Here is a 27,991-nt window from a genome sequence, read left to right on the forward strand (position 1 = left end):
CAAAATAAAAATAGAATACATTTTGTCTGATGGTTACCGGTAATTGCTATTTAAAAAAAAAATCTTTTCAAATCTGTTATTGCCATAAATTCCAAGGATAGACTCCCATCTTACTCCATAATTCTGTAAAGGATAAATTTTTCGGGAAAAATACACAAATGAAAACAACCACAAAGAACATTTAATTTAAAAATAGATTTAATTTGTCAGACTTCTAAAAGGAGATGATTGTTTCATATTTTGAATGGTACATCAATGTTCATGTGTGCAATGATTGTTAAGAAAGTGTAGTACAATGAGGCATAATCTTTGTTAATTTTATAGAAAAGAAGAAAAAAACATGAAACATAAAAATCAATATTTACAAGTTGAGAAATATATAAACATGACAGTATGCAAACTCCTCGATGTTCAATTTTAGAAGAAAAAATTGTCACACTCATTCAATAACATGGTAATAAAGCCATCAAGGCATCCTTTAGATTATAGATGCATGTACGTTTAAAGTACTATTTAAAAAATTCATAAAAATGATTAACTTCCCTCAAATCATTATAAAACCTTTTTTTTAATTCCCTTTTGATCTTTTGCTTCACTCTACAAATCTTTCACAGCTTGCAAAAACTAGCACTTTTCGACAATGTTAACACAGAGATGGATCTTACTTCTAAATATTTTACATAATATGTATAATATGCATGATTTATATATACATGTATGATATAAAACCTGGCTTTGAAATAAATGAGTAGAATAAATGGACTCTGAATTTTAGAAGATGACCTAAATTTTCCCTAGCAATTTTCTCTTCTTTTTTTTTTTTGGGGGGGGGCAGTCTCAGCATTTCATGACAACATATGGACATACATGTATGTACAATTGCGTTACGGGCAATTAAGATTTTTATTTTTGAAAGTTAATTTTTACCATCAATTTATTTTTATGAAAATAACACCTTGCCATGCAAAGTGAAACACCATCTTTGGACTACGTCATTTTTGTTGCTGGACATTCTTTTGGTGTTTCAAAATCTATATAGCTATAAAATTCAAATGACATAAACTGAATGCAGACAAAGAGTATTTCACTGTGCATAGCATATGGAGTATTTTGATTTACTGACCAGCACATAGAAAACAATACATCCTTTTACTTTCTCCATTCTTTCAATGATTATCAAACAATCTAAATCTGACTGTCACTCTATATATTCCATACACAGCAAAAAGATTTCTATGCACATAGCACTACAGCACATAGACTTTAATACACAATGCATAGATGTTCAAGTATGTAAAATTACATATCAAAATCTAAATACATTCATACCAAACAATGTACCGGTACATAACATATTTTTTTAGCACCAAAAAGGTTTCCTGCATTAGTGGTTAAATTTAACAGTATTATATATCAAATTTGAATTCTGGTCTCTTTTATGACTTATGTAATAATTAATATCTCCCTCTCCTTAATGTACCCTTGTCTCCTCTCTTCATTTCCCTATCCCTCTGTCTATTCCACTACTCCTTCTCTCTTTGCATTCAAATATAGCAAAGACACTATCCAGCAAATAAATGACTCGCATTATCTTTATGGATATTGATACCGGTATCATACTGAGTTAAGTCATTGTTGAAATTGCTCAATCCTAATTAGGCTTACAAAAGGAACCATGTAAATGGATTGAATGGTCCTGGAAATGATAGACGGCTGCAAGTTTGATGTCCATTACTCGAAATGACAACCCTCCAAATTGTGCAAATAATCCATGAGTCCAATCATACATAAGACTTATCTGGCCATACATGTCCCCAGAGCACTGATGGTATTCCATACATCTTGGTTCTATGTTAGGATCTAGTAAGATTGCTCTCCCACATCTATGTGGATCATCAGATAAGATGTCGCTGTCACCTCCGTCCTTCGGGTGACTGGATTCCTCACTTCGGTCACAATCTCTAGGTGCAGAACGGTTTCAAAGGGTCCAGAGATGGGCTTTTGTAGGGACACGTAACCTTGTATGCAAATAAACATGGAAACCAAGATTAAAATTGCTTTATAATCATTTTTTTAAGAATTGCTAATATCAACCTATATTATTATTTTGATAAGCTAATTGAATTTTCACATGGGAAGTTTACATATGAGGGGTGCTTATTTCCAGTAATTCAAAGCCGTGTCATTCAGAATATTTTAATAAACGGTTCATTGTAATTAATTATGAGTCCCAAATTGTCTTTTCCCACGACATGTCTCCAAAACATCATCCACATACTAAAATAGTCGTTTATCAATCATGTGCCTCTTTTAATTTACTTCCAAGAGATACAACCTAGAAATTCAAGGAAAAAAGCCAAGATTATTTTTCTTTAAAACGTAGAATTGCTGCTGGGTTTAATAAAGCTCTATCTAAAGTTGATATTAACAAAACAAGTTTGACCAAGGTCTAGTTTATTCTGAGTTTTGCCTTAAATCCTCACATCAAGTTTAACCTTAGTAGAAACACAATTTAGCAGATTGATGAAGATATACAAAAAAAAAACATACTGTAACTTAAATTTGGACATCAAGGATGTCATTTTCAAAGGGTCTGTGTGTATATACATAAATCTATGTTGGCTAACCTGTAGGTAATCCTCTGGGGAATAATCGCGTAATGACAAAGTACTGATCCTCGTTGCCACTAATTGATCTGAAGTACGTCTGTGAGCTCCCGCCATAAGCACTCCTGTAGTTTGGAAGCTGCAAACGGAAGAATGAATCATTTGATAATTAATTTGTGCAGATGATCCCAGCAATGAATAACAATCAAGTATCGGTAATCGGTATATCATCAGGTTTGGATGTTTACATTCAAGAGACTGACAAAGTTGTACAGGCAAAACTGAACATTTAATAATTTTTGCATCACTCTAACAAAACATTTACATTATGATAATAATAGCAATAAGTAAGAACCGGTAAAGGCTACTTCACAGCGCTCCCTTAACAGTATGTATTGTGCATTTACAACAAGGTTGTCTATATCTGCATTAGGGACCAATACGGGTGTAGATATAATCAAAGTTTTAATCGAAATCTTTGACCAATACAGAAAATTATTTACTTTCCTTCAAGGAAACTATTTCCACTTGCCCAAAAAAGGAAGGAATTCACAAAGTTGCTTGCCAAACTTGTCCCACTTTCACAGTCAGACAAAGTTTCCTCAAACCAATAAAATGGGAGTTCAAATAAATAAATTCAAAATTACTTTCCCTATCAGCCAAGTGATAAAAGTCAGTTTTCCATTTGAGAATTTTGGTTGCCTTTGGGTGCTGGGCAAGCAGGTTATCAGCACCCTGGGCTATTTACTCACCCCTATTGTAAGCAATCTGATTGGTTGCCTCAGGAACGGAATGCTGGGAAGAGCCACGAAGGTATGGCTGATGGTACTGTTCAAGTTGCCAGGTGGGCAGTCCGGTGCATTACCGGTACGTGGACAGGTCTTCACACATTGGATGTTGTCATTGCTATAAAACACAAGAGACAGAACAAAATAATAAAACACTGCTAATACCTACATGAGTCCAAACCCAGAAGGATTTATGAATAATAAACAAGGTTATAAACACATTCAAAAGGCCATCTTGAAGGTGATTTCAAAACTTTTCAACCTAATAAACACTGTTTGAACCACAAGAGCTACTTTAACCTACATGTATACCCACTACATTGAGGTGCTAACTGAACACAGCCATGAAGATCTGATTTGATCGAGTAACCATTGACTTCAATGGTATGGATTCACATCCCACCGCTGCCATCACTAAAGATATTGTTTCAACCACAATAGCTACCTTACCCCACGACCATTACATTGAGGTGCTAACTGAACACAGCCACAGTGCTCTGGTTCTAGTCATCGGACACTTCACATCCCACTGCTGCCATCATGACAATGGTAGAGTCATCGTTTCAATCACATCGGTCATTTCAATGGCAATGGTTCATACCCAATCGCTGCCTCCATAAACTGCCTGAAAAACAATGGCTATGTCAGCATATATGTATGACAATTATATTGAGGTGCTAACAACTGTAAACACAGCCACATTGCTCTGGTTTTAATCATCAGTCACTTTACATCCCAATGCTGCCACCACAACAATAGTAGAGACATCGTTTCAATCACAAATCTACCTTAACCTATGGCCATTATATTGGGGTGCTAACTGAACACAGCCACAGTGATAAAAATGGCGAGGATATACAACATGTTGCCACATAACAAAAACAATGATGCCTTGCAGGGAGTAGCATATCACATAAGATAATGACAATGTTATATTGCTGTGCAAGAAATTTATGATTATAAGTATATCAAACAAATGTATTCATTTTTCATATTTCAATGGATGTGCTAGCTAGACCAGCATTTGTTAATCTTTTTTCAGTAACAGTTTCCCTTTTCAGAAATAAAAAATTCAAGTCATCCCAATCCCAAATTCATCACAGAATATAATTTGTGCATCACTCTGAAATTAATCATGTGCCATGTATACACCCACAGGCATATATGATTCTAATTTGTATGAGCGAGCAAGCAAAAGAATTACATCTCCATTATTTTAAAAAGTTAGTTTGTATTCAACACACTAGATAAGATATAAAATAATGTATGCCGGCATCCCTATGTCAAATATTAATAAATATGAGGATATTTGGGCATCTCTTTGCTCAGGATTCTCCTGTTTCTAAATGTTGCGAGCAAGTGAAGTGAACGAGTACCGGTAGTAAATATATAATTTTAATATTGAAGATATCAAATATATTTCATCCTCGCTGTCAAATAGAATGATATCCAGGTGCCTCATTGCCAAAATATATGGAGGTATTCAGGCAATTTGCTGGCTATTATTTTGAAGGTATATTATTTAGGATATTTCAGAACCACAAGTAGAAGGACATTGTCTAGACATTCCCGGGGAAAAAAAATCATGTCGAAAATGCTTTGGTACAGTTTTCTGATTAAATAGATTCAAAGCATTACAGATTGAATCATTGTTTACTGCCATGCATAACTGAAGGAGAAAAAAAAATTAAATCCACAGGTTATGATATGGGGTTAAATGCACATACTATCATTATTATAGATAAACATTTACACACAAAAAAATCCAAGCTATCTTATTTGTGTGTTAAAAGTTTATTTATATACAGGCACAAAAGTCAAGGTATGAAATTAAATTTACATTAACAAAGTAAAATATAATATATCAACATGATGTGGACATGTTGATGAAACAAAGTTATAATGAACAAACTTTGCTCAACTATTATCATTTCAACACTATACATGAAGTTTTATGATTAATCGGCTTGAATTCAGGCATAAAATGATAATTTTAATGACATTTGTACCGTATCATCACTATATGACTTCAGCCTTATGATAACACACATGACAAGGGCTACATTTCCAAAGCATCAACTTCACATATCTACACCAAAGTGAGTGAGAGAAGTTGTAGAAGAAGTAATATATTTACAAATTATGCAAATGTACATCCTCTATATCAATGGCATTTAACATTTTGACAGAAAAACTGTGACTTTCTAGTTAAAGTAATAAACAATTTCTAAAACAAAAATATACAAATTATTCACTAAAATGTTTTGAGAAAAAAAATCAATACCAACTTAATAATATTTGATACTATTAGATCAATAATTGAGGAGGAGAAAGGACTAAAGCAACATTATTGTATTCCTTGAAAGGTATCTAATCTTTTTGGAGCAAAGATACAAAATCAATTGAAGGTATTATGTCTGGTAATTCCACATTTTCTCTGTGCCTAAATTCATCAGAGATGTTAAACATTGTTCATGCTTATGTCATTTTACTTTGCAATGGTATTTTTTTAATGTGGTTACTGTAACGTTTGTGAATGAGGCCTAAACAGAGGCAAATTGCTTCTTAAACACATATAATGGTATTTATCTCACTTTAAACATTTGAGATTTACCCACATTTAATGTTCTTATGAACTGTACAAAAGATATCCATCTAAAATATTAATTTAGGCTGAACTCACTAAATTTAGCCCACTGTGAATCCTACAGTTATCTGCAATGTAGTTAGTAAACCTTTTTCTGAAACTCTTAAGATTCAAAGATGCTTGATTGCAATGGATAACCTATCATAATGTCAAATAATCTAGAAAGACATGTTATCCCTTGGAGAGCCAAGCCTACTACTGATTTATGTTTATCAATAATGATCATTCTTAAAACATGCTGCAAGTCAATACTCCTTCAATAAAAGAATGTTCTTCACTTAAATCATCTTTGATCAACATGCCATGACCATAAAAGTCTTTCAAACCTTATGTGACAGGAAATGTTAATATTAAAGTGGGTACACAAATTAAGAATGAGTAAAAATGATAATGAATCACTGTAAATGTAAAATGCATCTAAATTTTTGAAAGAATTAGAAAATCTCCCCTGGAAAATGTGTACAAAAATATTTGACTTTTACTATTGAAGCCAACTTCCCTATCATGGCTTGATGTTTCCAAGACTCAGCAATCTGAAGGATTATACCACATCTCTTGCCATATACATTTGTGAGGATATATAATGGTAAATATAGTCATATGTAGAAGATGCATTTGCTAAAGCGCTGACCAAGATTCTAGCATTTTTGCTGTGAGATTTTCAGGAGATGGATATATATCAACTTTTATATTGGAATACAGCTCCATGAGACTTTATCTAAATGGTCTCAAAACCCAGACACCTTCAATACTGCAACAAGGTCTAATGAGCGAATTCACACTGGTCACTTCCATTTCACAATCCTTTCTCTATGATAGACTGGTCTACACGAATGGGTGGTCATGTGGGGACACATCGACATAAAGCTTGGTCAAGTATTCTGCAACCAGCTGTGATGAATCCTTCAAGTAAATCTCCAAATAGATGTAGAGCATATAATCAAGTGGTCCCACCAGGGAGCGGACCATCTTGACGCTAGCCTTGGACCCCTTTTGAACCAGTCGGAATTCTCGTCCTCGATTCCCTCTTGGCATGCGAAAGTAGTAGTCGTACTTGGGGTTTTCCTTGGTCTGAATTTTGTAGATGACTCGGTTCCTGTCAAAGTTGGCAGGGAGGGCAACGAACTTGTGGCTGATTGACACTGGTTGTAAGAGACAGTAAGAGTTGTCAGGCTCACAGGGGACACGGATACACATGTTCACGCTGGATAAAAGAGAATGAAAACAAACATCCAACAACATGATTTCAAATGCAATCTGTTCTGATTTTGTTTAGATGCTACACATGTAACATTCTTTATAGCGTTTTCTCACACATGATTAATTCCTGCAAAATAAACCCCTAAATCAGAGTATGATAACATTTTTAGGATATCGTAATCGAAAAGGACACAATATAAAATTAAAATTGTGATTTTCTTGGCAACATGGTAATGACAGATATTGACTTTGATTTTAAACAAAGAATTTCAAAGAAGTTTGCTTTGGTATTTTCTTTTTAAACAGGCTTAAAATTGTTAACTCAATAGTTGTTACATGTACTGGTAGTTCATTTCACTATTCATTTTTAACAACTTTATAACTGAAAGGAACATGTATGCACAGCAGAAAGGAAATTGGACATTAATTAAAGATCTTAAATTAAAAAAACATATCCATTTTAACTTCAATTGCATCACGAAATGTAAAGCATGTCATCACTACTGCATGAATGTGTGTCATCTTAGTATAAAAGAGGTTAGATACAGTAATGGTTTTTGGTTTTGACAGTGTTCAACATATGATATTAGGATCATTTCCTTCATCAACAACTTCACTTTTTGGTACAACCTTCATGTCATGTCAATGCAATAATAGTTTTTGACTTATTTTTGAATGCATATATGAGCACAAACCAATCATTGCCAATCATTATCAGTATAATCAAGTATTATTCAATGCTATACAAAAAGCAAATTAAATCAGTTTGACAATATATAGCTTACAAACAGACATTGATAGCCTAGTAAATGTTAAGAGCACAAGTACAAGTTAATTGCAAAACTAGTAAACTGAAACTCACCACTAATTGAGGCTCCACTTGCTTAGCTGGATGTTATGGCGATCACGATTATTTGTTCTGTAAAGCTGAGTCACCGAGTATAAAGCGCTGCATTGCTGACACACTTACTTTAACATAACATCAACAAACAACTGACAAACATGAAGATCATTTGAGCACATTTAAACTAACGTCCAGGCATGAAATGTACCCAGATGTTTATTTTACTTCTCTTCTCAGACTGCTTTATAGTTAGAACATAATTATTAGCCACAAGACAGTATTAATAACCCGCCCCCCCCCCCAAAAAAAATATATATATATATATACTTTCCTTTTGATTCTACTCATATACCTCTCATTAGCACTTATCAACATGGGACATTCAAGTTCTCATCAAACTTTATTTAATGTCAAATGAAAAGAAATATGTAATCTGATTTTGAAGTCATCTCGATCCCTCTCTTTTCTTATTCTCTAAAAAGAGAGACAATCTTCATGTTTACGTAATATTCATTGAAATTAGTAAGCATCCTAAAAGTTATTTATCTCTACTAACTCTTTAACTTCTACCCCAGTGAAGATTTCTATAACATCTGAACCAGCATTCTCCCTATCTCTGTGCCTTCCTTACATAGTACTTTCTTTTTTAATTACTATCCATGGAAATCGGTCAGCATCCTAACTTTCATTTATCTCGAGAATCTTTTTTAATTCTACCCAAGTGAAGATTTCTTTAAAATCTGAACCAGAATCCTTCCTATCTATGTGATTTCTATATGTACTTTATGCCAAATTACCCTCAACAAAAGATAACTTGTGTTCCTGCCTTGACAACTAGTGCATGTGTGACTCCATTTATCTTCAAGTTAAGAGTTAAGATACATAACATTGGAAGAAAATAAACAGCACACAAATAACGTATATCAAGTTGGAACTGATATGCAATATTAAAACATCAATTTGCATATATATAATGTAGAACAAAGCTTGCTGATGGGTAATATATATTATTGCCATACCCTGTATCTCATAGGAATATCAAAGTGGTTTACTAATTTATTACCTTGTTCGGACTTGGTAGTACTCTGGGCAGACGACGCTTTCACACTTGTGTCCACCGCGCGTGTTGAAACAGACCTCATCCTGTATGCAAGTGTCAGTTCCCGTTGAGCACTCGTCAAGGTCTGACGTCAAATGATAGGAATAGAACAAAAAAAAATTGGCTTAGATCTCAAATCCTGCTATATATTTATCACTGACAGCATGAACATACCCGGTACTCCTAATATCATAAACACATACTACTACTAGTCATCAATATTTACCTGACGGCCTGGTATACTGAGCATTTAATTCTCAATATACAAATTATCAACTACAGTGGTCACTTCAATTTTTAAAAGTGTTTCATACCAAGTTAACTACAGTTTAGGATATAACGAGTTAAAGGTAGTTTCCACATCAAAATCAAGTTCCTCAGTTCAAAATTGGACTATGTAATGATGACTCACTGTGCATTTGCAGGTGTGTTTGAGATTCATCAATAAGTTTCACTCTGCTGTGAATGAATGGGGTCTAAAGGCATTCAGGAACTATTCAAGGGGTAACCCATAGACCACTAAGCCCAGGACTACCCTGGATGAAGACTATGGTTAATACAGTGAAACATGCCTTTAAAACAACCACCTGTCTATAAAGACCACATTTTCTGTTTCTTGAATAATCTTTTTCATCAAAACATGCACTAAACGAAACCTGTACATAAAGATCAACTGCCTGTAAAGACCACTTTTCTTGTCTCTCTTGGATGGTCTTTATATACAGGTTTCATTGTATGTGTTTTTATAAAAATCAAGTCATATCAAACAGGTGAATGCAGAAAGCACTTATTTACCCTTGCAGGTGACATTATTCTCCATCAAAGCATAGCCAGCTGGGCAGGTGCACACGTAGGAGCCTGGAAGATTCTCACAAGTTCCCCTGCACAGCCCCAGACTGCACTCATCAATATCTGAACAGAGAATTAGAAACAAATATTATTCACAAACACAAAAACTACCTATTTGTGTATGCATTGCACAATATGGATATAGGGTTGATGAAAGTGTATGTACACAGTTGACAGCATTATTCTACCCCTTGTTAATTTGATGGGTTTTTTTGGGGTGTTTTTCATTACTCAAGAATAAAAGGTGGACTTGTTGAATTACAGCCTTTGTCAAATTCCTTTAGATGTAAGCTTCAATATGTCACATTCCTAAGCAAATTAAACCGGGTCATGTCCACTTTTTCAAATATTAAAAAAAAAAAAAAAAAAATTGGTAAAGGTATGAATAATTTTAGTTGTTAACTGAATATTGTCACTAATTGTATATAATGAGAATAATTTTATACAAGGATTGAAATATATAAACTGATCTATAATTGCACATTTTTTTTACAGGATTCCTATCAATTACAATTCCATACATGCAGAACTGTTATTTCCCATCTACAATAGATATATGGCTGCGATTTGAATCAGAAAAAACATTTTCTCATTTCCGTTACTACTCGACTTATGGATCTTCCATTGGAATATGCCACAGCTGACTAGTCGTCACACATTTGTGCATGCAACATATATATTTTAAACGATGCGGAAGTCTCACATGGTTCAATCCTCAGGTAAGGTACAAACTGTATACTCATGTTCAACTCACTGAGCTGAACAAACTTGTGCTATCACCCTTTCCCTGTTGATAAAAAAGCATATGTAGAGGGGCCGTGGTCACGTGGTTAAGTCGCCGGACTGTCGATCACAAGGTCCATAGTTCGAGACCCGCCGCGGGACTAATGTCCTTTGTCAAGACATTGATCTACATTTGCCACACTCAACCCAGGTGATGTAAATGGGTACCTGGCAGGAATTAATTCCTTGAAATGCTAGAGCGCCGTAATGGCAGCACAGCTAAAGCTGGGGTAATATTCTCCAAGATTGGAAGCGTTTAGTGATTGTAGTAAGTGCTATATAAAAACTAAGTATTATTATTATTATTATATTATACAGTTATATAAACAGAAACATGAAAATGAATGAAAATGGGTCAGATCCTGGCAACCATTTTTTAAGATTCAGTCGAAATTCTCAATCTGTGAAAAAATGTAGATTAGTTACCTTCACATGTGGCTCGATCTCTGTTTGCCTGGTGACCTGCAGGACACTGACAGACATAGCCTCCTTCCTGGTTGATGCAGCGCTGGTTGTTCTGGCAAACATCCAGTCCTTCAGCGCACTCATCAATATCTGAAAGAAAAAGAAAATTCTTAGCATTCTGTGCTTTGCATCAGGCACATGTTTTACAAAACCTTTTTTAATGACAAATGACAAAAATCAGTGACAAATCTGCTGATGACCAATCAGAAGCAAGGATTTCAGTATAACAAAGACTGTCATTTGTCAATGATGACAAGTTTTGTGAAACAGGGCCAAGGACTGTAATTACACTAGCACTATGTCAATTGACAATTATTCATTCATTCATTTATTGTAGCTATCGATTGAATTCAATGACGATCTTGAGGATGTTTAGTTAAAAGGATGCAGCAATTAGATGATCCAACATATGCTTCAGCAACAACTGCTATGGGCTATGAATCGTTAAAGATATAGGGTCATGGATTGGATTTTAAAAGGGTTTTAGGTGAGATACAGAGCAAGGGTCCGGGTTAGGTACAGAGTTTGGTTAAGAGGTTTGATTTAGGACTTCATAAAGCAATTTTCACTACACCAAATGTTGTACAACGTTATCTCAGTGATGGTGTATCAAAGGGTTGAGACCAAGACAGCTAACAGCCTAACACCCAATGAATTTATCATCAATTCTATAGTCCTACAGAGGTAGTACTTCAAGCTTCTGGGCTGTACCCATATAGATGTCCTCCACAACAACATATACTCAATTTCTTAGCCTTCATGCAAATTAAGAATCAATCAATCAACATAACAATGATTAAACTGACAGATAGACATGGGTTTGATAAGAAGTACTGTTAATGGTATACATGTTATACCATTTACATTAAAGGTCAGTCTTTGATAATAATTGTTCATGAAAATACTAACCAAAATTAACATTTATGAAAACATTGATCATTACAGCTAGATCAATTTTTTTTAAAGTGATATACACTATATATGAAAATATGAAATTATATAACATAACAAAAATAATGTTAATTTGGTCAAAATCAGTTTATGAGTGAATTGAAAATATATATAATACCACTAAACTGGAAGCTGAATAATCAAAGAGAGTAAAGGGCAAGTCAAACTTATTTTCATCATTTAAAGTCCAATGCATTAAAATTGTGTAAACCAACACCATATATATCTTTCTACCTTATATTTTGTCTAGATCTTTTTAATGCTCTCAACATCATAAAATGATCAGATATACTAAAAGCTTATGATATGCGGTTGGTAATATATAGAACGGAATAGCTTTGACTTGCCCTACGTTTAAAAAAAAGTACCTTCACAGGCGCTGTTAAAGTTGTTGAACCTGAAACCATTTCTGCACATGTTGCGGCACTGGTACTGTCCCTGTAGGTTGTAACATCTTTGGTTAGGCTTACACTCACTCAGTCCTTCTCGACACTCATCAATATCTGGAAACAAAGCATTTTTAGGGATAAATTGTAAAAGACAAGTCAGCCCTCACTGATAACAAGATTTTCAATTAAAGACACACTATGTTGTGCGGGTGGGTGCGTGTGTGTGAGTATGCTTGTATATGTTAATAGCAGAGTAACAGTAGGGTGTACCAAATACAACTACTACTTCTACTACTACTACTAATAATAATAATAATCTTATAATTCAGGGTTGCCTCATCAGTATTAATAATGTTCTAATAATATTAATAATAATATTAAATAATTATGGGCACTTCAAACCAAAAGTATCATAGTTATTTTTTGTTTAAAGTTATGAATATATCCAGATGGTTTTGTCAAATTACAGTAATTCATAAAGAGCTCTTCAACGATTCAAAATGCAGGTCTATGCAGATTATGTCTGAAAACATCCTCAAAAAGTTTCATCAACTTACACTAATTTTAGAGGGCTTTAACATTTCTGCCCACTATCTATCACATTTGGTGAACATCAAATCTAGTTTATACATACCGACACATTGCCCATAGTTGTTTTGTCTGAATCCTTGTCTGCAACCACAACTGAAGCTTCCATTGGTGTTCTGACAGATCTCATATGTTGCGCAATTGGCAAGTCCTCTGCGACATTCATCCACATCTAATATTATAAAAAGATCAGAAGTTAATGAGTAAAATGTCTAAATTCAAAGGTCAAATGAGAATAAGTTATTTAACAGAGCTTTTATCAAGCATAAAATGGTTAAAAATATGATAAAAACATTTATTGTCTTCATCAATTTGAACTACAACATAAATAAGGGTATAACTGACCCCAAAAGCATAACTTGGTAAAATATAAATGACAAATATTAAAATGGCAAAAAACAAGATGGGTTTACTAATCTCTTAAAAGGATACAATATTACAAATAATATGGGTTGATATCTATTATTTGAAGAGTAACAATAAGGAGATAGTTCAAATTATAAATATGAGTACATGATCTGTGGTCTCGCATGAAATGTTGTGCTGTATACGATCTAATATTTTTTGAAGATAAGGAAAGTATATCACACGATACTTTCAGATAATAACAAACAACTCACCCATACAGGCACGCAGAATTCTGTTATATTCGAAACCAGTCATACAGATAGAAATACAGGTATAGCTTCCCACATTATTTTCACACCTTGTACCTTCTCTGCAGTCGAATGTACCTTCCTGGCATTCATTAATATCTGGGGGGAAATAAACATTAAAGAAATATCAAGCAAGTATTTAACCTTAAAGAGACTCGGTTACATTGCTTCAGATTCTGAAACAAAATCCTGGATTTAGCTCATACTGCAATCGTAACTACAAACCTTTTACTCAGTCAGGACTCCCATGGCTTTTACAAGCTGATCACCTGTCTGATTATCAATTTCGTTCTCCTAACGGTGTTTGTAACAATACATTCTACTGGGGAAAATGAGTATGGTAAAACTGGTCACTGAGAGATTTATACTTTTTTGAGGCACTTCATGATTATTTTGAAGTACAATTTTTTTAGGGCTTCATGCAATCTTACACCATATATCAAACACTGATAACACGTAGGGCCATGCGTCTCAGTCTGTATGGTAGCAAAAGTTAGGTCATCTAAAGTTCTGTAATTTTGCAAGAATAAACTGATGATAATGCTACTTTAATTTTTTGTTAAACAAGTAGAACTATACCAACTAACATATTACCTATTTATTCATTAAAATGGATAATTTTAAGTAATTTGACGTGTATTACCATCGATTTGATCTGCACCTGCCATTCATTTAGTAAACAAAACAAATTAGTGACAAGTGTGAACAAGCCTTTAAAACAACTTTTGTATTACTATACCCTGTGTACACCTGTTCACATTGCCATTGGTCTTGAAACCACGAGGACAAGACTGACAGTCGTAGCTTCCCCTGATATTTATACAGAGCTCATTTATCTCACAGTCGTGGCTCTGCTGACTGCATTCATCGACATCTATGTTAGGGGATAAAGGTGAGTGAGAGAATCCGGAGAAAAACAAACTTGAACGTGATTTTTCAAATAATAAGTAGTGACAAGAATAAAATAATGATGATAAACTGATACAGCTGAGAAGAAGAAGATCTAGATCTAGGCAATTTAAAAAGTCTTTTGAAAAACATATTTCATCAAAAACTAAAGAATCTCTTGAAATTTCAACTGAATAATGCCTCTTTCGGGTATCCCTTCCAATAATTGTACTCATCTTCAGAGATACTTCAATCATAAATGAAATACATGTATAAATTATGTATGTTGTACAATGCATGGAACTGCCCAGACATGAAAGAGAAATGGATGTAATTGACACTGAACAAAAAGACACGAAACAAAAGAATAGGCGATAATTACACCATTAATATACTTCTTAACCCACTAGCACCTACTTTATCAATTGAAGAGTTGCTATTCACTCGTATTACTGATTTACTTTTTATAAAACTGACTTAAATCTGCATTTATTTCAATCCCTGGTATTAACAGATTCGACTAATATTTATTTTCAATATTTTCCTTTCTATTCTTACCAACACACTGCTGTGTGACTCCATTGATAGTGTATCCTGTGCCACAGGGTACAATCCTGGTACAATGAAAGCTTCCTGGTAGATTATCACACCGAGCTCCATCTAGGCATTCATGAGTGCCTCTAGCACATTCATCAATATCTTTTGGGAAAGATAAATACGAAATCAATTTTATTGTTTAACCCATCATTAATTTAAATACTAAACATAAAGTGAATTTGAAAAGGTCAAACAAGCAGGACCTTACTACAACGATCACTGTTATAAACCATGATGATACCAAGGTATATTTCTTATGGTCCCACCTTTTTTGTAATCTTACGTTATTGAGCCCCAATATAACAAAGTTTCAATACAACAAGGAAATTCTTTTGGTTTCACGTAGTTGTTATACTACGAAGGAGATTTCACAATAGAATACTACAAAGATGCTAGCTGTCTGTATGACTCTCTAAAGAAATGATACTTCTCTTTATCTGACTGTTCCGATGATGATGATAGGAGGAACTACCCCGTTCCCGCAGATAATAGTTTAATTTTAACTGAAATCCTTTGAACAACCTGTCAGGAGACATGCCAATTTTACTGCGAGAACAAGAGCTTATCCTCACCATTGCATTGTGACACGGTCCTGTCATAGTAGTAACCTGTTGGGCAGCTGGCATGTTGACAAGTATAGCTGGCGTACCTGTTTTCACAAATGCTTCGTTCATCACAGGTGTCAGTCCTCTCAGCACACTCATCAATATCTGTAACAGGAGATTACATGATTTTATATGATCTAGTGCAGAGATACAAACCAAGACTTCATCTCACATGGAGCTGATATTGATTTGACCGTCCTCTAATCAATTTTAGTGTTACAATAATATATTTTGTTTGTTAGCGGTTGGCATTGATACCAAGCCCAAGTTAGTTTGGGATTGATTATAGATCGGTCACATTACACAATACTAGATAGGGCCCGTAATCCCATTATAACTTCTGGAACAGCATATTTGCAATTTGATATTATTCGCAATTCTCCTCAATGCTATCAGTCTAGCATAAATACTTGATACTGAAAAGATGCTCCTCACCCTCACAGAAGTCCATCTATATGCTTCTTCTAGAGAAAGCACTATTATTTTGAGGAATGTTTAATTATTTTGTTAGAATTTCATGTTTTCTTAATCTGGTGGCAGCGGTGGGATATCTTGTCTGCTGAAAACCAATGAACATGTGTCTTGGTCTAGTCGACATGCTGTCAGACTGCATGTGGATCAAAAAGTGGTTCAAGTCACAGCTTGGCACTCAAGTGGTTTAATAAGGCATTAATCCAGGTTGTAGTACATCTACTATAAAGTAATACCCTGTATGCTTTCAATGCCTTAGGGCAAGAAAAGAAGAATGAAATCTTCATCACTGGGAGTACATATTCAGCCTCTTACCAACACAATACTGATTTACAGGGTCGTATTTTAGTCCACTTCGGCACACCACATCACTAATGCAATTAAAGGAACCAATGGTGTTGAGACATCTCTCTGCGTAGTTGCATGCTAACGAATCAGTCACAGCACATTCATCAACATCTGGAATATAAGTCATAGGTTATCAAAATAAACTTTATATGACGGGAAAATTCTAATGGGTGAAAACAACACTATAGGATACCGGTATTCTTTTTATCTGTTTGCATGCACATATATTAAAATAATCATATTCATTGGGTATGTTGGTCTCCTGGCTAATCAGACTGCCTGTATCATTATCAAAAACGCCCTTAAATCTATCAATTCCTTATCTGTTATCACCCCTACTAGCCTGTTTGTCGGATCTGAAGACCCAATAAAGTTTATCAACAATCAACTGATTCAACTAACAACTTTATAAGATAACAATGAAACCAAATACAGGAGCGAATCTTTCAACCATGTCTAATGGCTTTCTTCACATAACCAGTTGTATTTTTAAAAAATGGGGCTATCAATTGAGTAAATCTGAAATGCAAAGTCTTTTGTAGAAGAAAGATGAATGAACATATCTAGGCTTTAAACTTACAAAATGAAACAATTGCATCCATATTCAATGATCTTATTGCAAAAAAGCTTGCCTTCACAAGTATACCCATCTGACAGGAGCTCATATCCTGTACGGCAGTAGCACTCATACTCTCTGCCAACTTGACGACATTCATGCTGGCAAGGTGCCTGACTGCATGCCAAGTATCTAGGAGGGGGTCTTGTATCACCATCTGCAAGTAAACAGGCAGGCATTTTGCTTTCAAGAATGTATGAAAGTTTGTTAGCCAAGTGTGTTAAAGGGGAAGCCCACCCTGATAATTAAGTGGTATCAATAAAAAGCAGAAAAACGAGAGAAACAAATTAGTGAGAGCTTGAGCAATAGTAATACCTGATTAAAAGTAGGAAAAACATGAATTGTTAAAGTTGTCATCAGTGAAACACAAATTGGCAACAATGTGACGTACTTTGCTAGATTCACTCCAATTTGCTTGGTACAGAAATGTCATAAACTTTTATTTTATTAGTTATTGATGACAGAATAGAGTTGTTACATACAGTACAGGGGTTGTAGAGAAACATCTTTGCAGTAATGATATTTAGGGTGCATGTATGATTGAACATTTTCTTTAGGAAAAATAGAAATATGTTTTAGTACAGAGCAAATGGGAGGGAACCTCGTAAGATATGTCACAGAGTTGCCAATTTGTGTTTGATTGGTTCCAACTTCAAAAGGTCAAACTTTTTCATCAATAATCGATTTTGCTCAAATTTTCACTGACTCGTTCCTCTAAGTTTTCTGCTTCTATTAAAACCAACTTAATATCAGGATGGGACGTCCCCTTTAAGTAAATAAAACGTCTGTTTGGAGCCAGGAGGGTATTACCTCATCTACCTTAACACAGCTTTAATGCCCTTCTGGCTCTGAACAGGCACAATAATTGTCTTGATTAAATTGAGACCAGCATGAATGTCACTTGAGATAAATTTCCATCACCATTCTGCTTTGAAATCAAATTGATGGGGAATCTGTAACATTTGCTGCGGATTGTGAAAAAAAGGCAAATCTGGCAACTTGGAAAACGATTAACTTTAGAATCTAAAGGTTCACATATAATTACAAAAATATTTCAATGGAAAGATGAAAAATATGATTATAGTAGCAGTCTAGCAGACATACACAAACCATCTTAGAGTTTTAAAGACACTACTGAACAGTTTGACAGATATGATGAAAACAATTAACTGATGTGTTATAAAATGCAAGATCACTAAGAGCATAAACACCAAGTGAAGAATCTCTTCAGAAAATGAAACATGTAGATGACAGATTATGTTCATATATTCTAACACATATATCTTGTAAATCCATAAAAAGCACTGGTCTTACATCCACTTCATAATCATCATGATATGTCATGCTGACAACTTTTCACAATTCAGAAATAGAGTCAACACGATTAAACTAATTAAGCTTAAAACTAATATACGTTTTTCACCTGGGAATGTTAAGCAGTACTTTTAAAGTATACCTTCAAAGAGTGTATTTGCACTAAACAATGACCTGTGTTAGAACTTTATTATCTTACCAGCTACACAGGTAATGTTGTCCTCCAGTAAATGATTGCCCGGATGACACTCACAAACATAGTTGTCAATCAGATTAACGCATCGTTCTGTACACAATCTGTGGCTCGTTTGCAGGGAACATTCATTTTCTGCATAGGGATAAACAGAAGGAAACTTCACAGTGATTTGATGATAGGCATATCATAAAGTACTAAACTACCGGTAGTGCAAACTCAACTCTATTGTTTGTACCTGGCTTTATCACCAGTTTTAGACAGAAAAGGGTTATAAACTGTGATTAGAATTATCAACCAAGTGTACTTTATAGGAGCCAAACTAAATAGGATGGTAATAGGATGGTAATAACAAAGTGCAAACTAGATGTTTTCAAAGTAGCTACAATGTATAACCTGTATTACAAGAGTCTGATCAAGGGAATTAACAGTGCTAGGTCCCCCGAGGTTACTAAATTGACATGTATTCCATCACAAATATATTCAAAACACTTGACCATTCTAAATTAACCCAGAACTAGATGGAACTTTGACTGCGTGCAGTCGAAAATGACCCTTACAAAAAAACCTAATGGTAAATGAATAGTGTTTGAATGGTAGTGTCAATGGTAAATGGTATTTCAATGGTGTGCCAATGGTGGATTTTGTATGGTGAATGGTGTTTCAATGGTGGCGTCTGATGGTGAATAGCGTTTCAATGGTAGAGTCTGTATGGTGAATGGTGTTTCACTGGTAGTGACTTTGAAAAAACTACGTGTCCCTTATACTTTGAACTACAATTTGCCATATTGCTCCGGTTGTCTCATATTCGCCAGCACAAACGTAGGCTAGTTCGCGTATAAAGCAGACGGCAATCAGCGGATCAGACGACACTTGATAGTGATTTTGTATGTGAGATTGCTTTGCTAAATATAAAATACAAGAATCTTTTCCATATCTTTAAACTATCATTGATATCTGATAATTAAACAGTTAGTAAAATAAGCCTACCAAACTATATAATACAATGAAATACTTGAATGAAAGTAGGGGATTTTGATGTGGTGCACAATTGCACCCCTCTGTTAATAATCGAATAGTCCATGGTGTTCATGAATATTCATGTTTATGCTTACCTCGGCAAAATGCTTGCCTATACTAAATGGAAAAATTACGGTGGGGGGTTGGATGAAATGGACATAATGAACAAATCAGAATTGATCTATGATAATTCATGCTTCTTATCCTTTGTGTGCTTGACTTATAACCTTACAATCGTGTGGTAAATCAAATCCAAAGTTCGACTTGTTGTACATGCATAGGCAATGGCGAGCTTGCAACCTATTTTGATCAAATTATGGTGGGTGATCTTTCAAAAGTCAATGGGACATGAGGGTTCCAATGAAAGAGCTAGTGATAACGTACGTCGGAGTGGATGTGCTTTTCGTTTAAACAAAAAATGAATTTTTAACGATTTTTTGTGTAAAAGTCCATAGGCTAACGTACATGTTAGGCAGCTGGACTCTGCCGATAGGGGTGTTCTCAAATGAGACTAAACGGAGCTATATCTCTGTGATTTCTTTTTATTTTCCGCGAATTTTTCTTCATGATCAACGTTTCAAAGCTGACAAACTGCAAGGAATAATACCCCAATCCTCAGGAACAATGATGGATCTTTAGTTTTTTTCTTCAATTTGGAGTAATTTTTGATCTGATATGTGTCCCACTCATATAACTCTGTGGTGTACATTATTATACATTTGCTTTATGAAGAGTTAAACAGCCTGTTATTGTTAATTAAAGCAGCTTATAAATCATTCTATTTTATTACAAAAATTGAAATATTACGTTATTAGGGGCACACCATTACAACTTTTATCAAGTTATTTATCTGATCGTACACAATTAACAATTATTAATGAAGCTCGACGGAATTCCTAAGGATCTATTCTCTGCCCCTTTTGTTTAATGTTATGCCATGTTCAATCCATAATTTGCGTTATATTTTATTTGCAGACGATACCAGTGTATTTTGTAAAGGTCGTGATCCTACAACTTTATTTCATTTCGTAAATACTTAATTAATAAATTTAAGTATGTGGATGAAATCCAATGAGTTAATATTAAATACTAATAAAACTAATTATATTATGTTTGGAACTAAATCCAAAATTCCAATGGATTTAAATTTGTTCTATTCAAATAAAAAGATAACTCGGGTGTCAAGTACAACATTTTTAGGAGTAATTTCACTTCTAAAAGAAATATTGAACAAATTTATAAATTACAGAAACGTGGGATTCGCCTTATCACACACTCGTTTTTATCTATCTCACACTCTACCATTATTAAAAAAAAATGCAAATCATACCTATCCATGATTTATTAACCTTAAATACTACAATGGTCATGTTTCAGCCATCTAATAAACTTCTTCCTAAGATGTATGATGATTATTTTACTTTGAATTGTTCCATTCATATTGCTAGAAATGCTCTAAATATCCACCTCCCTCTAAAGTGTACATCAACTACTCAGAAATCGATTTTTATTTAAAAAAAAAAATATATATATTTTTTAACACAAGGCAATGGTCCAATTATTTGGAATAGCCTCCCAACTCATCTAAAAAATAGTAAGACCGTAAAACAGTTAAAATGATTAGTTAAACAACACCTACTGAACTCATAAATGATAATATTTTGTTGATATTTCCTATCTTTTTTGTAAATTTAAATTTTTATGTTTTTGTTTTGTTTTTGTTAAGTTTTTTCTGTAATAATTTTTTGATATTTTTCTTACAATGTATAATTTGTTATGTATATTCTTGTTATTTATTAAGGGGTCACTTTCAACAAGCCAGTTTAGTGCTTTTTATGACCCTGCCACTAATATCTTTATACATTATTGATTTGTAAATGTTTTTTAAAGTGGAAATAAATTGAATTTGAATTTAAATTTGAATTTATGGTATGGTATACTGACTAAATCGTGAATGGTGTTACAGTGGTACATATGTCTTTGGTAAATGGTGTTTCAATGGTATAGTGGTGAAATGATAATTGGTACATGAACTTCTATGGTAGTGACTAAATTTTAAATGGTATTTCAATGGTAATTACTTAATGGTAAATGGTAGTGACTGGTAAATGGTGTTTTAGTGCAGTCTGTATGATGATTGGTGCTTCAAAGGTAATAATAATAATAATAAATACGGTGCTTATAAAGCGCTTACCCCCAAAATCTCTACGCACTAGACAAACAAAACAAAATGATAAACAATTACATATAAAAAAATATTTAAAAAAATAAACTAACAAATTACAATACATGAAATATACATCAATGTGAAAAGAGTAAGTTACCTAATCAAAAGACGTTTTACTGTGGAAATACCGACATCCAACTGGGCCCGTTTCATAAACCATATATATGGTTATATATCGATATATATCTATAACAAATCTAATAATGACTATGGCAATCTGTTATACAAGTGAAAATCCGTTTCATTAAACTAATAAGAAGGTGCTAGAGCTCGGGCATAGAAATAAAATTTGGACACTATAGCTGACTGGAACTAGATCGATGCATGGTCTATTCCAAAATTATTTAATGGGTGATATAGTCAATGTTTATGTTTCTGAAGTGTCCGGACACACAACTCACCAACTATTTTCCTATCTTAACAGTACTTTTTCTTGATTGGAAAGGGTCTTTAATCAATATCTTACCATCAAAACTAGAGGCAGCCGCCTTACAGCAGTAGGCGAAGGCACGGTCACAAGATGTCCCTGTTCTCATGGATTCACACTCGATACCATCATGAAATGCATTGATACCAAGCTCACAGCAATCGCAGCATTCCTGGAAAGTATGATATCAATCCACCCAAAAAAGAATAAATTCAATTTCATCTTAAAACACCTTACAAGATAATAACACGATTCTTGAAAAGAATTTACTTATCTCAACTAGTTATTAATTGACTGTTATCATTAACTAACAATAAGCCTACAAAAGTTTATTTCATTTGTCTATTTTCACTTTTATAATCAGCATAATGATTGACAAGTGCTAATGAAAAGAAATGTATTGCCTTGATTATTAATTCTGTATGAGACTATGCAGATGTTTTGTTTAAATCTGAACTTCCAGGGCTAGAGGAAGAGAGGGCAGGGACATCAAATTTCCGTTTCAAATGAAATATACTTGAGTCTTCCAAGAAGGTATTAAAAGTTGAATGGTTGCCAATAGCGTTTAATCAAAAAGTCACTCATTAATAATAAACATGCCCTCTTTGAAAAGTTGAAACGGGTGCAAATAATTGAAACAATTATATTTTTGTCAAAAAATGTTTAAATTGCTTTTCTCATTGTTTCTTTGTTCAATTCACTGTATCAGTGATACGGAAGTGAGTATAATTTTGAATATTTGTCTGCTTTAGAGGACTGACTGTTTCCATTGTATGGTTTGTTGGGAAAACATTATGTACACATATTTCAACATATATACTTTACAATCCAGGGGGTCATAGGCTGCGTTCATGCTTAAATTTTGAAGGCAGAATGAGCGATCTGAAACGCTCATCGTAAACGCTCATCGTGATCGCAGTTCCACGATGTAGTGTTCATGCTTACTTCTCTGGCTCCCCCAGGCAATTCTCAGTGTGTGGCCTTAATTGGTCTTCCAGCTGGATTCGCAAACCTTCACTGTGCATGCTACGTAGACCCACTAGAGGTCAGTGCGTTGACCCCATTTAAACGCGTTTACAAATTGTAAACGCATCTTTTTGTGAGTTTACGATCGGCGATCGTGATCGCCGTTTTTCGGTGATTCTACAAAAGTGAGCTAAGACGCAACCGTGTTTTAAACTAAACGCGTAACAGATGCCTGATTCTAGCCGTCAAAATCAAGCATGAACGCGCCCTTAGAAGATCATCGGTCTGTTTTGGAAACATTGTTTTTTTCTTCTTCAAAACAATTATCAAATTATGGGCCTACTAAACACATCAGACAACAGGTTAGACTTTTTATGCACCAATAATGCCATTCCACAACCCCCTAGCTGTGGAGCATCTTATTTCACATAAAAGAGACTGTTGAAATGCAGTAATAAAATCACTCAAATTCGACTATTTTCAATTGCTAAAAATGTGTTTCGGAGGTTTTTTCACGTCCTACTCTGACCTACAAAAAGATGGGTTGAAGTTTCCTCCTCATTGTGTCACTTTTCATATACTATTACATTGAATATGGCATAGTGCCATACATTGTTTTAATGTTAAAATAACACAGGGCTTGATTGAGCTACAAAGAGGAGAATATTGCAAATAGTTCATTTAATATGTATAGGCCCTTTCTTTCAAAAAAGGAAAGATGTAGATAAAAGAAAACTCTCACACAACAGGCTAAGCTTTGACTGGGCCACTGGTGATGCTAGTTTCTGTGCTATGAGCAACTTTGCTTAAAAATCAGGAACTTAGAGTTTTCCTTGAATGAATTTCAAAGATCTTGTCTAGATAAGATCTTGTCGAGATAAGAGCCATTACAAGGCCGAAGGCTACATGAAATGTTTCCTGCAATCAATCACATTAGATTATTCCTACAATGTTCATGAGTTTTAAACGTTTCGATGAACATGCTAATCAGGGAGATGGGAGTTTACATGTATCTCCCTGGGCTAACTAAATATTAGCTTTATTTCTATTACAAGTTTTAATTGCTATTTAATATGAAGGTATGAACTGAGTTTCCTGAAATATCTTATATATTTCCAATAGACAATTTTTGATGAAATGATTTGAATTAAGATGCACATTTGAAAAGTTTCATGTATCACATCCACACAATTATATGTTTATTTTTTTCTAAAGGGAGTAATAGACTTCCAAATACGATTCTCTCATATTCATCTAAAAATGTTTACTTCAAGCCTCCATTCTGGAACCCACTTACCCTGCCAGCTGAGAAACATGTGTCATTGTTCATGGTCTGACAACTGCCTACATTCATCCTGTGATTAAGAGCTCTTTCACACAAGACTGGCCCGAGACTGTTTGCACAGCATGACTTCATTATAACCATACAGATCCCATGGTCCCCTGGCGCTATATCAGGGATTGCCTCTAGGTCGTCGCACGTGCGGCCTAAACCGGCAAATGATGCACCCCTTTCACAGCAGTCTGGCATCACATCTATCAGGGATGCTACAGGATGGAAAAGAGAAAGACAATTCTTGTTGACATAATGTGTTAAACAACTTAAACTTAAACTGCACAAAAAGCAAGTCTTAAATGTGTAAATGAATATTGAGTTTAAGAAAAAAATAGCTGTGTGTAACACAGGCTCCAAATATGCATCTACACTGTCCCTTACCGTATATAGTTGGAATATTTTTGTTTTACCCCAATTTATGGAATTATTTTAAAAATAATTCAAAAATAATAGATCTAGATAATAGTATACATTCTCAGATTTTATTGAATAATAATTTGACAATGCGTGTTTTGCGTGACTGCTAAGGCATGTGTGTGATACTATGCTTTTTTTTTTTTAGATCACAACAACTTATTGAACTGACTCATATTACAAAAACAAAGAGGTAATAAATTACTGCTTTTCTTAATTCTATGGCTGCAATATAACTCCAAATTGAACTATAATGAAGAGACTGATACCAACTAATCACAAATTTCAATACCATTCATAATTAGAATATTGTATTTGGAGTATATCATACAAACCTATAGCCTGTCACTAGCCATATAATATTTAGGAGTAATGATAATTGACAGCCTCTACTAGAGGCCCTCTACACCCCCTACCGAGCTCCCAAGCACATCAAACACATGAGGAGGGGCAGGGGCAGGGAAGGGGCAGGGGAGGGCTATAATAATCTCAATGCAAGTCATCCACTTCAAATCATCCATGTCAAGTACAAATTAATCTTCCAAGTGAAAGACCATGAAGAAAATGTGAATATTTGTTTGGCATCTAAACAGCAAAAGAGTGGCATCTACAGTTCATGATTAAGATCTTTTCTTCATTGATTAGCCACCTACATGTATGGCTCTGAACTTGTGAACTTCTATATGAAATCATTATCCCATTCCCACATAATATTTTGTTACATGTCTGGTTTCAAAGGTTTGTCAATAGAAAACAAAACTTCTTCTCAAAGCATAGCAAACTTGGATCTCGATCTCCATAATCACTTCCTCTTAGTTGGTAAATCAGGTTAAACACTTTTACAGATCATCCGTGTAGCCAATTATGTATTTTTTCCATTTCCTTTATTTTTTAAGGGGTGAGGATGGGGGGGGGGGGGGATCGTGGGGTAGCAGCCCAGGTGAATTTGCAAAACAAACTGAAAAGAATTACATCTGCCGACATCATGTTTAATGAGCTTGAAAAATCTCTATGAACCATTATTAGGAAATAAAGTGTTTGATTGAGCTTCACACCCCACCCCTGTTGTTACTAAGCAAAACTGTTTAAAAAAAAAAGCAGCAGGGCATTTTATCTAGAAATTGTTTTATTTGCATACATATGTTTCACTTGTATTAAATTGCATTGAGTATATATGAATATATGAAGGAAAAAAACATATTAAATTATCAATATTACGCTCAGTCTGCCTCTTTTTCTCAACTTCTAATTTCTCTTTTTGTGTCCTCCTCACAGTGCAATTTAACTGATATTGATGGTTATTTCTATCTCTATATAATTCAACACCCAAAATATAATTTTCTCATCTCATTTACCATTGATGTATTTTCACTTTTAATATGCAAGTGCCCACTTACAGGTAGGCTACAACTTACAAGTTCTTTGTCTTCATATTCACTACCGTTAAACTTAAAGTCTTGAAGACAATGTCTACATTTGGATTAATATTATTACAATACTGGTACATGTGGTAAAACATCACTTCTAATTACGTTGCACAACCTTCACTATTGAAAAGCCAATGAGAATTGGGTTGTTCCAGCATTAAGCCTTGAAAATGGGAAAATACAGACAAGGAGTCCTGTATAATGTACAAATATTTGTCAACACACAGCTACTAGACATAACACGGATTTCAGTGTCCATGCTCCTACCCATTCAGTCACTCTCTCCCTCGCTTATTCACCTGCACCTAACATGTCTTTCATCTAATTACAATATTAGGTAACCTGGTAATGTCATTATTTACTGAACATGCTGAACATAATATATAATCATCCGAGTAATTACAGTAGTAAACATGGTAAAATAAAAACGGTTTGACGATTGGACTTACCATGACAAAAGCTGAAACAGACGAGAAGTGTTATCAAACTTATGTAGACCTTCATGATGATTATTACCAATCAATGTTTATAATTCAATGTCAACGCGTGTATGTATGATTTCCCAGTCTGTTGCTTAGCTTAGGAGTACATTCCCGGATACGACCACAACTCCATAGAACCTGCAAAACATTTACCCCCGACAACAGCACTGATCCACGAGGTTTATAAATCCCACTGTTCAAACTGTTGTGTGTGACGCGACCGAACAAAATTACAGCGATGCTCTTTGTGATTACACAATGAATGATCCTGAGAAGTTTCCTAACCCCAACAGAAAGACCAGCTAAACCAGATTCACGTAACTGATTGGCTGATAGTTTTGATTGTTCGAACAAGGATCTCTATCGAGTTTGTACTGCACTGTAAATAACTCTTTTTCAACAAGATGCTCTCGAATACACGTGTTACTCCGTTCCTCGCCAGCGTTGTTATGCCACCAAAAGATACAGAATGCGATGAAGAGGCAGGACCATGCTGCTCACGTCTGTAATACACGTACCCCCATTGATTTATGACTTTTGATTCCGCGGGGGTCTGCTCCGAAACTTTTTGAGCACTCACAAGCGCTGAGTGATAACGCACCGGTATTTCCTAGATTAGCCTTCATAACGACATCTCCGATGTTTGCTTGTTTTATAAAGAAATATTTCCTGTATCATTTCCCTCAAAGTCTTTGTCTTCTGGTGGTTCTTTAACTTCCTCCTTTTGAGTTTTGCGTGAGCTAGAAAAGTATTTTTTAATTGTTTACGTATTTTCATAGGCCTGTACATTTTTGC

At 34.5% G+C, this 27,991-nt stretch overlaps 1 protein-coding gene across 2 annotated transcripts; it reads right to left on the reverse strand.

The window, feature by feature from the left end:
• Positions 1-180: 180 nt before the first annotated feature.
• Positions 181-27,929, reverse strand: LOC582612 (fibulin-1). 2 transcript variants are annotated; one of them, XM_011678561.2, is made up of 19 exons: positions 27,164-27,929; positions 24,835-25,085; positions 22,611-22,743; positions 22,112-22,129; positions 18,904-19,032; positions 17,407-17,547; positions 16,742-16,885; positions 15,923-16,060; positions 15,312-15,452; positions 14,605-14,739; positions 13,830-13,964; positions 13,256-13,381; positions 12,601-12,735; positions 11,243-11,371; positions 9,980-10,096; positions 9,149-9,269; positions 3,359-3,512; positions 2,628-2,745; positions 181-2,018 (listed from the first exon to the last, which is right to left on the reverse strand). In XM_011678561.2, the coding sequence occupies exons 1-19, from the start codon at positions 27,216-27,218 to the stop codon at positions 1,861-1,863; spliced, it is 2,478 nt and encodes an 825-aa protein (XP_011676863.2). In that variant the 5' UTR covers positions 27,219-27,929; the 3' UTR covers positions 181-1,860. The 2 variants fall into 2 exon arrangements, with proteins under 2 accessions (XP_011676863.2, XP_787649.4); XM_782556.5 differs by lacking the exon at positions 22,112-22,129 and having other exon boundaries at positions 27,164-27,928.
• Positions 27,930-27,991: the final 62 nt, after the last annotated feature.

The sequence above is a fragment of the Strongylocentrotus purpuratus genome, unplaced genomic scaffold (assembly GCF_000002235.5).
Source record: "Strongylocentrotus purpuratus isolate Spur 01 unplaced genomic scaffold, Spur_5.0 spur5_scaffold_6, whole genome shotgun sequence".
Lineage (NCBI taxonomy): Eukaryota > Metazoa > Echinodermata > Echinoidea > Camarodonta > Strongylocentrotidae > Strongylocentrotus > Strongylocentrotus purpuratus.